The sequence below is a fragment of the Procambarus clarkii genome, chromosome 16 (genome assembly GCF_040958095.1).
Source record: "Procambarus clarkii isolate CNS0578487 chromosome 16, FALCON_Pclarkii_2.0, whole genome shotgun sequence".
NCBI lineage: Eukaryota > Metazoa > Arthropoda > Malacostraca > Decapoda > Cambaridae > Procambarus > Procambarus clarkii.
In genome coordinates, this window is record NC_091165.1 from 16691143 (window position 1) to 16707867 (window position 16725).

A 16725-nucleotide genomic window follows, 5' to 3' on the forward strand; every position below is an offset into this window, starting at 1 on the left:
TGTTTGGTCCGCTTCGTGGGCCAAATACTTTGATCTTCTTTCTCTTGATTCTATGCCTCCTGACGATTTCTCCCTCCATAGGTACCTTGTTGATTCCGTAGATGCCTCTGTTACTTTCCACCCCACCCATCTCGGTACACGTGTCATTACTGCTCCTTCTCAGGATACAGCCTCCCGCTTGGCAGCCTTGTCCTGCCTTGGCGAGACCCCTGTTTGGGTCTCCAAGAGCACTCGGTTGAATGCCAGTGTTGGCACTATTCTCCTCCAACCCCATGTTTCTATCGGTGTTCAGAATCTCCAGGACTGCCACGAAGATATTCGTCATATCCTCGATGCCCAGGGCCATTCTGTCCTCCAGGTAGACTCGTTTACTCGTCCCCCTCGTGGTCGTTGCCGTCAACCCCTTCGGGTTGTGAGATTACCTTTGATGGTAGGACTCTTCCACCCTCTGTCATTCTTGCTGGTGCCAGGTGCTCCATCCAGGAGTACATTCCCTCACCTTGGATCTGTAATAAGTTCTGGAGGTTTGGGCATGGTGCCCTCCACTGCTCTGGAACTCTCTCTCCCTGTCCTTTGTGTGGGGGTGAAGGTCACACTAAGTCGGAGTGCACTTCTCCCAAGGCTCGCTGCCTCAATTGCGGTGAGGCCCACCCTACCTTCTCCCGTGCCTGTATACATTACAAGCCTGAGGCAGCCGTCCTCAAAGCACTGGAGCGTTTGTCTTTTCCAGAGGCGAGGCGCCAAGTTCGTCGGCTTCCACCTTACGCTAACATCTCTTATGCTCACGTGTTGCGCTCTTCCTCTCCTCGTCCTTCCCACCTTCCTCAGACTCAAAACCGTTTCCAGGCCTTGGACTCTGATACGCCCACCGCCCCTCCTCTGTTCCTTTGAGTTCTGTCCCGAAGGGTCCCCCTCCTGGTCCTCTGTCTGGGGTTCCCCTTCTTTCTGCCCGGTCTGTCATGTCTCCTGTGTCTTCTTCGTCTCACTCCGATCCCATCCTTCTCCTCCGTCTATTGGCTCTCCACACTGCCTGTCAGTACAGGCTGATGTCCATCGCTCTACCAATGGCCATCGTGTATGCTCTCGTTCTGCTTCTCCTGTTGAGACGCTGGAATTCGTTGCCCAGTACGTAGTTGCTGGGACACCTGTCTCTTTGAGTCAGAAGCGTAAGCCTGGCTCCTCTCCCTCCTCCTCCCCAGCGGGTAAAGAGGCTTTGCTTTCTTCCTCGCCCCCTACTTCTGACTTTCTCGCTTCGTTCCACTCACATTTCATTGGTTACGCCCCCTGTTCCTGCTATGGAGGTCTCTTTGGCCCTCGCTTCCTTTTCGGTTGGTGCCCTTGCTGAGGTGCATCCCCTAGTTTCTGCCTCTGCTACTGCTGTCCTTGACCCTCGGTTATCCCCACCTCTTCCTCCTCCAGATCCTACTCGTTCGCCCCTGGTCAGTCCTCTAGCTCCCTTCGCTCCTTCTTTACTCAGTTTAGCCATGCCCTCTATCCCTGACTTTGCTGACCCTGACCCTGATCCTGCGCTTCTTTAACGTGCTGTGTTCTCTTTTTGATTTTGTTTCTTCGTTGTTCTCTGTTGCTGTCCTTCCTCTTCTCGTCAATGTCTATTCTTCAATGGAACGTTCGTCGTTATTACGCCAGTTTCCTTGAACTCCAGCTTCTGATTTCGTGGTTTTCGCCCCTTTGTGTCTGTCTTCAGGAGCTGATGCTTGGTGCTCGTCCTGGTCGCTTTCGTGGCTATTCCTTTCTTCCTCCCCCCCCCCCCAGCTGTTGTTGGGGCTCCTAACTCTTCTGCTCTCTTGATTCGCTCTGATGTTCCCTTTGTCCCCTTACTTTTTCCTTCGCCTCTCCATTGTTCTGCTGCTTGTATCTTTGTGAGGAACTGGTTCACCGTTAGTTCCATTTATCTCCCCCAGAGTGTCCCGCTTTTTCTTCCCGATCTGAAACACCACCTGAACTCCTTGCCGGAGCCTGTGCTCCTGCTAGGGGATTTCACTTGTCGTCATTCCCTTTGGGGTGATGTTCAGATGAACACCCGGGGTCGCCTTCTTGAGCCCTTCATCCTCTCTTCTTCCCTGTCTCTTCTGAATTCTGGCGAGCCCACGCATTTGGTCTTGCACCCTTTCCTGTCTTGATCTTTCTCTGATGTTCCTGATGTCTCACCGGTCCTTCACCATTCACCTCCGTGGTACTCTTGTGGTGGACCCGTTGCAGGTCGCTACCGAACTGGGTTCCCACTTTTCTTCTGTTAGCTCTGGTTTTCATCTTCCCCAATCTTTCCTTCTTTGTAAACCTGTCCTTGAATCTTGTCCTTTGGATTTCTGTACTCATCTTTGCCTTCCCTATAACGATCCCTTCTCTCTCTCTGAACTTCTTTCTGCCCTGGCCCTCTGCGGTTCTATTGCGGTGGGCTCCAATGGCATTCATTACGAGATGCTTCGCCATCTCCATCCATGTACGTCTCAGTATTTACTGATTCTGTATAATCGGATCTGGGAGTCGTCGTCAGTCCCTGAGGACTGGCTCGATGCCGTTGTCCTCCGTGTTCGCAAACCAGGGTCTCTGGGAACATCCATGTTCGCAAACCAGGGTCTCTGGGAACATCCCCTAAGGACTTTCGCCCTACTGCCGTCACAAGTTGTGTCTGCAAACTCTTTGAACGTATCGGTAACGTTCATCTGATGTGGTTCTTAGAACACCATCACCACCTCTCCCCTTCTCAATTTGGTTTCCGCAAGTGCTGTAGCACAACAGAAGTCCTAGTGAACTTGGAGGTCTATATTCATACTGCTTTTGCTGGGAAGACCTCCGTTGTTGTTGTCCTTTTTGACCTGGAGAAGGCTTACGACACCACTTGGCGATATCATATTCTATCCCAACTTAATTCTTTGGGCCTTCGTGGTTATCTCCCTCTCTTTCTCTGCAGCTTCCCCTCTCATCGTTCCATTTGGATGACACTTGGTACCGCTCTCTCTGCCTCTTTTCAGCAATACGAAGGTGTGCCCCAGGGTAGTGTTCTGAGCACTACTCTTTTTCTGGTTGCCCTCAATGGTCTTCTTTCCTCTCTTCCTTCTGGCATCTTCTCCGCTTTCATTGTCGACGATCTTACCTTTTGGTGTCAGGGTAATGATTCGCCTCTCCTTCAACGTCAGAGGCATCAACATGGCATCAGCTTGCGATTGATGCCGTATCGTCTTGGATAAGAAACATCTCCTGCTTTCTCGTTGTCAATCTTCCTTTGTAGTTGTTGTAGACTCTCGTAGTGCCCTCATGACTCTTAGGTCCTTTAATCCGGTTCATCCAGTGGTTGTCGAGATCCAGCATTGGCTGTTTCTTATTCACAGTAAATTTAAATCGTTTGAGTTTTGTTGGGTTCCCAGCCATGCTGGTGATCATGGCTTCAGGTTCTCTACGTCTAAGACTTATGCTATGACTTTTACTCGGAAGCGTGTTGCTTTATGGTCACTTCATTGTGTACAAGGATTCCCCTAACCTTTTGGGGATGATTTTTGACACTCGTTTGTCTTGGTCGCCCCATATCTCTTACCTCCGTGTTGAATGCTCTAAGGCCCTCACCCTCCTTCGGGTATTGTCCCATACTTCTTGGGGAGCGGATAGGCGTACTCTACTCTCTTTACATTCCTCTCTCATCCTGTCTAAGCTCGATTATGGTTGCCCTGCTTACTCGTCTGCTTCTCTTTCTACTCTTTGCCGTCATGATGCTTTGCACCATACTGGGTTGCGCCTCAGTTCTGGTGCCTTTCGTTCGACTCCCGTCCTCAGCTTGTATGTTGACACTGGCTTCCTATCTCTCCAGGACCGCAATGATCGCTACTGTCTTCGCTATCTTGCGCGGTCCTTGAAACATCCTTCCTCTCACCTCTGTTGTGCTTTAATTTTTGCTCCTCCTGCAGTTCCTGTTCCTCTTCACCACCTCCCTCTTTCTGTCCGGTTATCTCGCTTAAAGGATTCTCTATCAGTTTATATTTCTAATATTTCTCCTCGTGTTGTTCCTTCTTTGCCCCTTCCACAGTTTTGTACATCCTTAACCCGCATCACTAAAGCTTTTACCCCTCTTATGGTTCTAAAACACCTTTTCTTTGAGCACTTTTCTACTCACTCCCGCTGCATTTCCGTCTTCACCGATGGGTCTAAATCTGCGGACAGTGTAGGCTACTCTGTTGGTTTTCCTGATTGCACTTATATGTGTCGCTTACCTCCAGAGACTAGCATCTTCACAACAGAACTTTATGCTGTTCTCTATGCTCTTCATCTCCTGCTTTCTCGTTGTCAATCTTCCTTTGTAGTTGTTGTAGACTCTCGTAGTGCCCTCATGGCTCTTGGGTCCTTTAATCTGGTTCATCCAGTGGTTGTTGAGATCCAGCATCGGCTGTTTCTTATTCACAGTAAATTTAAGTTGTTTGAGTTTTGTTGGGTTCCCAGCCATGTTGGTGTCTCTTTAAATGAGCGTCTGGATGATGCCACCAGGGAAGCTGTCCGCTCTTGTCCCATCTCTCGTAAAGGTATTCCATATTCTGATTTTTACCCGGTTATCCATTCCTCCATCCTTACCCTTTGGCAGGCTTGTTGGTCTTCTGTTACTGGAAGCAAACTGCATACTCTTAAGAGTTGTGTGTCCTCGTGGCCGTCCTCCTACCACCGTAACCAGCGATGGGAAACGGCTCTGGCGAGGTTGCGTATTGGCCATACTCGTTTAACTTGTGGTCACTTGGAGCGCCGCCCTGCTCCTTATTGTCTAAATTGCATTGTCCTTCTTATGGTCGTGCTTATCATTGTTGAATGTCCTGACTTCTGGGACGAGCATGTCTTGTTTTCCGACCGTCCCCCGCGGTCGCTTGTCTCTTGATAGTATTCTTGGTGACTTAGATACTTTTGATATCGTTCACCTTCTGCGTTTCTGTTCTTGTATTAGCATCCTTAATTATATTTAGTGCCCTCTGATTATCCCGCACATTTGATGGTGCTACATAGCCTTCCCGGTTTGGTGCCTTCTTTTGATAATTAATTACTTACTTACAATATAAACATTTTCTAATTTTGCTAGAAATTTCCTTCTTAAAATTATTTGTTAGGTTAAGGACCTCCCCAAAACACTATGCATGCTAGTGGCTTTACAAGAATGTACAGAACTAAGCCTCTTATCTAGTATCTATGACAATCATCACTTTAATGATCAAAATTGCAGGCATTGTACAGCACATGATGTAAACAATGTTTAAACACATAATCACAATGTTTCTGTAATTAACTTTAATGTAAGGTCTCTATACAAGCACTTTGATGATGTTAGTGCCCCAATTCAAACAGTTGACAACAAATTCTCTTTTATTGTGCTTACTGAAACATGGTTAAAAGAGGATACTACACAACTATACAGCATACCAAACTACACAGCAATTCACAACTGTCGTCCTATTCAGAGAGGTGGTGGTACTGCTCTTTACTACCACCAAGAACTGACATGCTTAAAAGTAATTATAACTAGAGACCCCTGTGGAGAGTCGCTTGCCCTCAATCTTTGCCTGCTTTAGAGTGAAGGGTGGCTGTCCTGACTGTGGAAGCAGTCTACAGAATTCCTAAAACTGATGTGTCTGAATTCAACTCTAACCTTAGAAATCTAATACTAGAGAACAGACTGAACAAAAACCATTTAATAATTTCTGGGGACTTTAATATTGACCTCTACGATGCCTGATGCCTCCTGCTGCTAGTTTCCTCAACTGTATGAATTCCTGCTTCCTCATACCCTTAATCACTAGACCTACTAGAATCACTGATTAGTAATGACATGGCTCTTCTGGACTAACATAACCTCTCCACTAACTTCAGGGATAATCATTGATAGAACCACAGACCATTAGCCCACATTTCTCCTAACCAACTTTAATAAACCACCTCTAGATACAAGGAAGATAAGTTTTAGGCTGTACAATGAAACTTCTATAGGCAATTTAATTGCTGCTGCTGCTAATATCAACTGGGAGACTGAATTAGGTAACATAGGGAACATCAACCTAGCAGTACAAACATTTCTTCAGAAAACTCTCAGCCTTAATAACACCCACTTGCTAACGAAACAAGTTACAACTAAAAGGCTAAACAATCCATGGCTTACAGAGGCGATACTTAAATCTATTAATAAAAAATATGACCTTGAGAAGAAGTATAGGTTAGGAGTCGTCTCCAAAGAATTTTCAAAGATTTTCTCATCAATGCTGTCCAAAATAATTAGGAAAGCCAAAACAAAATACTAAGAAAATAAATTCACCCAAATTAAGGGCAACATTAAGAAAACATGGAGCACTGTTTCTCAAATATTGGTATAAAAAAACCAGCGTTGAATGTAATGAAACGCCATTTTCTGCGTGAGTCCCGGAGGCTCCCCGGAGCTATCCCAGGCTGATATGCTAATGTCAGACTTTGGCATCAGTCATGTGTATGGAGTTCTTAGGCCTACCGGGGACCACGGCCAGAACCGGGCCCCCTCAGAGAGGCAAGGGGAGCAATGGCCTATAGAAGCCCCCGTGTAGTTGGAAGCATTCTATGTCTGCCATCGACCGGAACAGGCACCCAGAAAGGTAAGCGCCCCAAAACAAACCCCTATTCTGGTTAAAATTGCTACCAAAAACCGAACTAGTGGATAGAACTCCCCAACCGAAAACAAGCAAACTACTGTGACGTCACACACCACCGCGCCGCTGTCTGCGCAGCTCCCCCCTCCCCGGGAGGGGGAAGGGGGAGCCCCAGACCCCCCGCGCCGGCTACCCACACCTCAGTTCTTGAGGCTGGATGTCAAAAACGCGAAAAATCGCCGACCGGAGGGAGGGAGGGATGCCGGGGAGCCTCCGGGACTCACCCAGAAAATGGAGTTTCATTACATTCAACGCTGGTTTCTGGGGGGAGCCCCGTCGGCTCCCCGGAGCTAACTACCCACAGACAGAAAAAAGAGGAACTTACCCGGGAGGCGGTCGTTGCTCACTCCTCAACTCGAAGCCGAGACAACTGGCCGCAACCGCAGACCCAAAGCAACACAGGCCCGACGAGGCCCAGGGACATTCACAAGGTAACGAGCAGCCAGGACCCTGTTCGACCGCCAAAATCCCCGCACCCAAATATCAGACCAAGACATATTCCCAAAGACGGCAGCAAGAGCCGCGAACTTACGAACGTCATGGGCACGGGGATAGACCGCAGGCTGGCTGGACCTAATAACCCTGCGGACGACCTGAGAGACCCGAACCCGCGAACAGGGAAGAAGGGAAACCGGATCAACCCACAGCGCGTCCGCGGACACAGAAGCTGTGGCGCGCAAATAACGGCGAAGCGCCGCAACCGGACACAAAACATGATGCACCCCCGGCCTGACCAACCAAGCATCAACCACCCATGGACCCCTCCGGAACACAGCAGTCTCATTCTTCGCCAGAAAAGGAGACGGCTGCAAACAAACAAAACAATCACCACGACCAAAAGAGCAGAAACCCCTGCGCCGGAGGAGAGCATGAAGCTCCCCTACCCGACCCCCAGAGGCCAAAGCCAACAAGAAAAGTGCCTTGGAAAAACAATCCTGGACCGAAGGGACCACAACGAAACGAGGAGATGAAAGGAAAGCGAGCACTCTGTCCAAAGCCCAGGACGGCTCAGGCGACGCATGAGCAGGCCGGAGGTGAAACAATGCACGAGACAGCTTGCGAAACGGCGCAGACGTAACATCGATACCGAAAGCAAGCTGAAGCGGCTCCGCCAGCGCCGCACGATACGAAGCGACAGTGTTAGGCATAAGATGACGGTCCTGAAACAACCACGAGAGGAAGGACAAGACCACCCGAACAGACAAGGAGCTAACACGACAAAGACGCAAAAAGAAACGGAAGGACCGCCAGGAAACTTCATACTGCCGCCGAGAAGAAGCCCTCAGGTGGGACACCAACAAGGAGGCCACCTGATCACCATAGAGATGATGATAGACTCGAGTTAAAAAACCATACGTGAAGTCTCGAGGAGAAGATCGAACCAGCCACGTGACGTACCGGCCCGATCTGCTGAAAGAGGCGGAGCCGCGGGAAAACCCTTGGGTTCGGACACCGAGCAACCAGCGCCTGAAACCAAGGCTGGGCCGGCCACCAAGGGGCCAGAAGGACAACTCTCCCCTGGTAAGTCTCTAAGCGAGTCAGGACCTGGAGCAACAGCCGAACCGGGGGAAAGAGGTACAGGAACCCCCACCTCGACCAGTCTAGCCGAAAGGCATTGACCCCGACGGCCTCGCGATCGGGGAAGGGCGCCGCATAAACGGGAAGACGCCGCGACCACGCCGACGCGAAGAGGTCCACTTCGGGGCGCCCGAACGTCTGGCAAAGCCAACGGAAGGACTCGTCGTCGACCGTCCACTCCGTGGAGAGGGGAACGAAGAGAGACAGGGCGTCGGCCAAGACATTGGACACGCCCCGTACGTGAACCGCCAGGAGAGCCAAACCCCGAGAACTCAGCAGACGAGTCACCCGAAGCGACCAACCCCAAAGAGACAAGGACTGCATCGAACCCCCGCGGTTCAGGCAATGAACCACCGGAGAGCAGTCCGAATGGAGCCAAATCGTCGATCCACGGGCCACCCGAATCCTCCCCAGAGCAAACCACACTGCCGCGAACTCCCGCACCGTGCTGTGAGCTCGACGGAAGGACGGATCCCAACGCCCCTGGCCGGCCTGGTGAGCACTGGTCACAAAACCCCAGCCGAGAGACGACGCATCCGTGTACACATCGAGCGAGGGCTCGAGTAGGCGCCAAGGCACTGAACCCCGAAAAACCCAAAGAGGAAGCCGGTGACGCAGCAACCGACGCAAGGCCCCCGGGGGTCGAACTCTGCGATCACGAGAGAGGCGGAAGGGGGAACCCCGAAGGAACCAGAACAGCCGTCGAAGCCAAACCCGACCCGGCGGGTAGACCACCATCGCGAAGTTCAGGCTCCCGCACAGCCCCTCGAGCAACCGCCGGGTGACCCGAAGGCCCTCCAGAAACAGACGAAGGCGGGACCGCAGCCGCAGGAGAGACTCCGGAGGGAGAGACAAGGAGGCGGTTCGAGTGTCCCAAACGAGACCCAGCCAAGTCCGAACCTGAGAGGGAACCAGATGGGACTTCCTCCAGTTCACCAAGAACCCGAACTCGGCGAGCTGGGAAAGAACCAAATCCCTGGCTAGCAAGCAAGCTGACTGGCTGGGAGCCCAAACCAGCCAGTCGTCGAGGTAGGCCAACACCTAAACACCTAGGAGACGCAAACGAGCCACCACAACCCATGTAAGGCACGTGAACACGCGAGGTGCCAGGTTCAACCCGAACGGGAGACAACGAAAGCGGTAACACAGACGCCCCACAACAAAACCGAGCCAGTCCCTGAACCGCGGATGAATCGGGACATGCCAATAAGCGTCCCGGAGGTCCAGGGACACCATCCAAGCTCCCGGCTCCAAGAGGAGCCGCCGAACCTGAGACAGCGTAGTCATCCGAAAGGAGGGGCAATGAACCCAGGGGTTCAGACGGGACAAGTCCAGAATGAACCGCAGGTCTGCGCAGTCCGGTTTCGGATCCGGAAACAGACGGGAAACCCATCTAAGGGACGACGTCGTTTCGACGACGCCCAAGCGTACCCACTCCAAGACGACTCGACAGAGCGCAGGGGAAGAAACCTGCCCTGCCAGCCCCGACCCCCCAAAGGGGGGAGGGGCCACCCAACGCCACCGCAAGCCGCGAGACACGACCCGAAAGGCCCACGAATCGTGGGACCAGGCGCGGGTGAACAGCACAAGCCGCCCCCACCCCCCATCTCCCCGTCAAGGGGGCAAACCGCGAAAGGGCCGGCGACCCTTACGAGACCCAGAACCCCGCACAGCGCGAACACCGCGCCGACCAGACGAGGGAGGGTCCGCAGGAGGAGCCAACCCCAAACCTGACACCAGAGGCCTACCACGATGAGAGGAACCCCGAGCCCTGGCACGACCTTTCTGGGAAGATCCACCCCGGGACCCCCGGAAAACCAACAAGTCCGACATCGGACGACAAGCCGCCGACGCAGCCTGAATAAACTGCGCCACGGCCGACTCCCCAAACAGGAGAGGACAAAAAGGTGAAGGATGCCTAAGAGCCAGAGCCCAAGCAGATTCCACGGAGGAACCCAGCACCGCCTGCCGACACGCGAGACGGGAAGCATAAAACAGGGAAACCGCATCCCGCAAAATCGGCGTGAACAGCTTCAACAAGGCAGCCGACGAACGCGCAGCCGAGGACAAGGTGCCGGACCCCGGGACGGACCCAAGCGTCCCCACATCCTCCACGAGCCAATCCGAAGACAGCTTCAGGAGGGAAAAGAACCGCAAGGCCGAACACAAAAGGCCCCGGGCACGCAAGTCCTCCGCAACGAGCGCCGCCGAAAGGGAGGGAACCTGCACATGGAGCTGAATAACGCCCACATCGCGGGGAAGGGCAGGGGCAAACAAGCACTCATTCAGGTACTCAAGTTCGCCCCCCAGGAAAACCTGAAGCACCGTGGAAGCTTCCCGCCACTCCAGCGTGCAGGAATGACAGAAGGAATGCCAGGAATCCAGACCAAACAAGGGGCAGTCAGGACGACTCCGGAACCTCGTAACGGAGCCAGAAAGGGAACGAAGTCCCAAACCTGAATGTGGACGGATCCATTTCCGAGGCATAATCTGGGTCACGCAGGAGGTAAGCTGCAAAGGCCGCTCGCACCACACCAGGTTGGATGCGATAAGCCGAAAACCTCCGGAAGGACGGAACCGACGTACCCGGGGGAACACGGAACCGAACCCGGGGAGGGGTCGACACCAAATCCAACTCGTACGCAGAGGGGGGAAAAGAAAACCCCACTCCTTGTAACAATAAGCCCCGCTCAGTGGGAAGAAAAACCCAGGCGGGGTCCAGCGGGGCCCAAGGCCCCCAAGTCAGCCCCTCCCCAGCCTCGAGGTCCGTCACCACAGGACCCGAGGCCGAATCCTCTCCCCAAGCCCCGACCCCACAAGACAAGGACGGAGCAGCCGGAAAAGCTGGAGGAAGGGGAGCCCACTGGTCAGACCCTGAAGCTTCGGCCGGGAGACAAGACTCGAATGCCTCTGCCGCCCCCCCCGGAAGGGGCAACCCCCGAAGCTGCCTGAGTCTCGAGATCAAGTAACCCCTGCTCCGACCCCGAAACCCTCAGACGCTTCGGGGCCGGAAGCAGGGGCGGGGGACCTGAACGAACAGAAGGGGAAGGACGAGGAGGTGCGGACTGAACCAGGATCGAAGCGACCCCCACCCCCAAGTCCGGGTCTCGAAAAGCAAAGTGGGGCAGCCCCGGGGCATCCGGGGAAGCAACCAACCGAGCGCGTTGCAACAGACGAAACCTAGACTGCAACGCATGCACCGCCTGTACCCGAATAGAATCATCAGAGGATTGGGTAAATTGAGTCACATGCAAGCAGCAACACTCACAGGACTCAGGGTCGAAAGTATCACTGGCCCAACAGGCAGCGTGGCAGAGGCAAAAACAATGAGGGTCACCCTGAGACAAGGGGACCGAGCAACCCTCAAACTCGCACACAGCGAGTGGGGACTCCGGGGTCACATCCATCGGACCCACGCGCCCCCTATGGGATTCCCAGGGTCCTGAGCGTTTACTTTAAGAGGACTCGCGCTCAGGTAGTCCCAGGCAGGGTGCTGCAAACCGGCGCCCAAAACTACCAAGCAAACTTCTAAAGCTGAACCCCAGGGACGTGTACACTCACGGGGACCTAGCAGGGGGCGCCACCGAGGAGAACAGTGGAAGGGCAAAAACAAACTGAATAAAATGACAGAACCCCCCACCAGGCTAAAATAAAAAGAAAAACAAAACCCCGCAAGAGGACAGTGAACCCCAAGGAACAGAGCCGGCCGCGATGTCGGGAAATACAAGCTGAGCAGCACCCTGCGCCCCTACCAGTGCAAACTGCCTCTTACCTGCCGGTAACAAGGGAGAACAGAACACCCATGAGCCCAACAGGCGGCCGAAAAACCGAAAGGTAAAACAGACCAGCAGAGGCAGACCCCGAGGAGCCTGTGGAAGGTGGCCCCAAGCCCCAAGGGCAGTACTTACAGGGCACCTAGGGAAGGCAGCCCTAGGCGCAAGCAGCCCGAGTACTGAAGATAACTCCTGGCTCTCGCACCCACAAAACCAACACCACACGCAAAGCACAGTGCAGTAGCGACACCGGAGCCAGAGCACACGACCATCGCCTATAGCATCAGCCTCAAGAACTGAGGTGTGGGTAGCCGACGCGGGGGTCTGGGGCTCCCCCTTCCCCCTCCCGGGGAGGGGGGAGCTGCGCAGACAGCGGCGCGGCGGTGTGTGACGTCACACTAGTTTGCTTGTTTTCGGTTGGGGAGTTCTATCCACTAGTTCGGTTTTTGGTAGCAATTTTAACCAGAATAGGGGTTTGTTTTGGGGTGCTTACCTTTCTGGGTGCCTGTTCCGGTCGATGGCAGACATAGAATGCTTCCAACTACACGGGGGCTTCTATAGGCCATTGCTCCCCTTGCCTCTCTGAGGGGGCCCGGTTCTGGCCGTGGTCCCCGGTAGGCCTAAGAACTCCATACACATGACTGATGCCAAAGTCTGACATTAGCATATCAGCCTGGGATAGCTCCAGGGAGCCGACGGGGCTCCCCCCAGAAAAGATTCCAAATAAAAAACCAATACTCCTATCCAACAACGACAGTTTGCTTTCAGCCTCTGATACTGCTATTGAATTCAATAGGTTCTTATCATCCATTGGGATACTCCTTGCTAATGATATTCCATCCTCCTGTACTAATGTCAAGGACTACCTTACAGGTAACTATCCAGAGTCTCTGTACCTAACGCATTCTAACTCCACTGATGTTAATGATATAATCCTTTCCCTTAAAACAAAGTCTAGTGCCCTTGCTGAGATACCAACTCTAATTTACAAAAAACCTACAGATTTTTAGCTCCTGCCATTCCATTGCTCTTCAACAAGTCACTTAAACTCCAAACCTTTCAAGATACAGTATTCTAAAAAAAACAAGAGTAACCACAGTCCATAAATGTGGTGATCTCACTGATGTCAACAACTTCAAACCTTTATCAGTTCTGCCAAATTTGTCAAAAATATTTGAAAACTAATCTACAAGCAGCTCTACTCTTATCTAGACAAACACAATATACCTAGCTCTTGCCAATATGGCTTCAGACACAAAAAAAGCACTAACAATGTATATATTAGCTAATATGATTACCTTGATACATGCAGCTCTTGATAAAAATGAATTCCCTGTTTAGTTATTTGTTGACCTATGTAAGGCTTTTGACATTGTCAACCACCAAAACCTTCTTCTTAAATTACATCATTATGGAGTCAGAGGTCACTCCCTCCAATATCTTCAGTCTTACCTTACTGACAGGCTCCAGTATGTTTCTGTGAATAATTCCATTTCTCCCACCCTATCCATCAACATTGGTGTTCCCTCAGGGCAGCATACTTGGTCCTCTCCTCTTTCTCATATACATTATCGACTTTCTACATGCCTCTCAACACCTCAAACCTATTCAATTTGCTGATGACACAACCTTCATTTTCTTCAGTCCTTATCCCTCTTGCTCTAAATATCACAGTGAATATTGAACTAAATAAAGTCCATCTTTGGCTAACTGCTATAAAAACTCACCCTTAACATTGACAAAACTTTCTATACTTTGTTTGGAAATAAATTCTCAAATCAAATTAATCTAAGAATAAACAATATCTAAATTAGTAATAGAGTAGATGGCAAATTCCTTGGTGTTCTCATCGATAACAAGCTGAATATCCAGGGACACATTCTAAATATATCAAAACAAGTTTCTAAAACTGTTGGCATTTTTTCTAAGATCAGATATTATGTACAGTACCTCGCTCTGCCCTGGTGACGCTCTATTACTCTCTCATCTATCCTTACCTCAATTATGGTATTTGTGCTTGGGGTTCTACTACTCAAAATCATTTACGTCCTCTAATTACTCAACACAAAGCTGCTATTAGAACAGTATCTAACTCTGGCCCCAGACAGCACTCGGTACCCTTACTCAAATATTTGAATATGTTAGATATAAAAGTCACTGCACAGTCACTTCATGTGTACTCTATATATTTAAACTCTGAACTGCAATGTCAATCCTGACCTTGAAAGTTTCCCAGAGGGTTGTATCAGAACCCATGGGCACTACACCAGAAACAAATACTTATTTCATATTCCAAGATTGAGACTTAACCAAACTAGAAATGCTCACAACTCAAGGGACCCAGAATGTGGAATGACCTCCCTAATCATGTCAAAGGCTGTCCCTCTCTCAACCAGTTTAAGAGTAGAACTAAGTACTACCTAACTAACTCCATGTAACCTACCTTACCCCCTAAATGTCAACCAATGTCTTGCTATTCTAAACAATGCTCTTTGTTGACCTACTTGTACAATTGCTGATTTTTGCCATGTTCCCCCCTTTTTTTCTTTTTTTTATTCCATTTTTTTACACAATTTATACTCTATTTATATAGAGTTAAAAACTCTAAGTGTTTTTCCTCCACACCTTGCCCAAAACGCTATGCGTATTAGTGGCTTTGGGTATTGTATGTACTAGCTCTATCTATAAATCCAACAGTATGTTTGTAACTCTGCATCTATGTATGTACTTTTCCTAAATAAAAATATTATTATTATTATTATTATTATTATTATTATTATTATTATTATTATAACTTCAATTCCCTGTACTCTCATAAAACCCAGTGTACATAAATTCTTGTATATAAATAAATATATAGATAACAGTATTTCAAATTTTACAGGACTTTGTTTTACCAGAGATCAGAGACCGACAGTTCCTCCTCTGCTTCCATAAGAGAGCCAAGAAGCTGGGCATGAACATTGAAAAGTATAACGTACTCAAGAATCGACTGGCCGAGTTACAGTGCGACTTGCAGAGGCTCCGTGATCCTCTGGCCCTCAACCTACCTCACTCAGCCCTTAAGGAACCACCAACTGCACAAGCACCCCTTGCTAAAGCACAACAAACCCTAAAAAATTTGTTGGGTCTCAAGGAGGATAAGTAGCTTTTATAACCTATTCACCTAGGAAGATCAATGGATTTACAGATTTTACAAATACTGTAGATTTTAGCATAACATGGACAAGTTAAAAGATGTCCTAGTCCACACAGTTGCTCAGCTAAGTCTCGGCAACTCTTCACAGAGTAATGGTTAATGAGGAAAGCAAACTTCCAGTTTTGATATTAAGCCTATGGCCAGGAAGTGCTTGCATTAGCTGTGTTGACCAAGATGAAGGAAAGTTTAATGAAAAGTTGTTGGATGTAAGAAATAACTGTATTAAAAGATACAGATATACAGAATATATCAAATTTGAAATTTACATGTAAGCATCGAAGCCATATGTGAATACCTTATGATTTCTCAGTGAAAATTATGTTATGCCTTTCAAAACCCAGTTTTTTCAACAACTACAACTTGCACTCTGACTAATTTTATATATAAATTATTGCCATTCTTAATACTCCATAGAAAACATGTCTAACATACTGGTATTTAAATAAATTTTAATGTTTAAATTTAAATCTGCATTTAGACATTTACAAACACAAGTATATTCTGTAAGCTTTAAATTTTAAGTGATTTTTCAGGATATGGGGACTAAGTTATTTGAATTAAAATTTACTAAATTATTAAACAAAGTACTGTATGTCACATATGAGAACATAAGAGAAAGTGTGCAAATTGAAAGCATTACAATCAAAAGGAAAAAAATAGCATTCATCACAACTGAATCATAAGATATTTTAGGAATCAATATTCCTGTCATAGCAAAATACCCATGTTAAATAAAATTCTGTAATATGAGCATGGTTCATAAAGGATTTGATTTGTTGAAAGTCTCACATTTTTAAATAAAATCTAACTTGGGGTTAACATTCTAAAGAAATTTAGCATAAAAGATTCATAATGTCCTTTCACAATACACAATGTACACAATAGCTCCTACAGTAAATATTCAGAATTGGATGTTTGTATGAAACCGTAAATCTGGTTTCCTTATGAAATCAAATAAATGTATCAAAAAGCACAAATGTACTTATCACGGTTGTTTAAAATATATACATATAAAAATCTCACACACACACACACACACACACACACACACACACACACACACACACACACACACACACACACACACACACACACACACACACACACACACACACACACCAAAAACACACAGTGCCATCTTAATGCATAGACACACTGGGATCCAGGGTCACTATTGTTCAAGAGATCTTTTGACAGTGGATAATTTCCCGACCTCTCTCTGAAAGGGCCTGAGATTTTAATGCCTTTACAAATTATATTTATAATATCAGTAATTTGTGCATAATTATGACAGTAATCTTGTACTTTAGCAGATGAGCAGGCTCATTATCTTAGTAGTGGCCCCCAGTGTGTTTCTTTGCCCAGGGCAAAGAAACCCAGATTATATTACATCAGTGCTGTTAAGATGGGCCTGCAAACACATGCACAACCAATTATTACCCACACACTATTATGTGGATTGTTTCATTTTACTATTTTAAGATTTGTTTTACATTTAGAATTATGGATATCAAAG

At 48.9% G+C, this 16725-nt stretch overlaps 1 protein-coding gene across 1 annotated transcript in view; it reads left to right on the forward strand.

Moving 5' to 3' along the window:
- The window catches only part of MCU (mitochondrial calcium uniporter), a 417353-nt gene extending 401012 nt beyond the window's left edge, over positions 1-16341 (forward strand). The window contains exon 9 of the mRNA XM_069325516.1: positions 14895-16341. Coding sequence (XP_069181617.1) covers positions 14895-15158 — 264 coding nt within the window. The 3' untranslated portion in view covers positions 15159-16341. The remainder of the gene's footprint in view (positions 1-14894) is intronic.
- Positions 16342-16725: the final 384 nt, after the last annotated feature.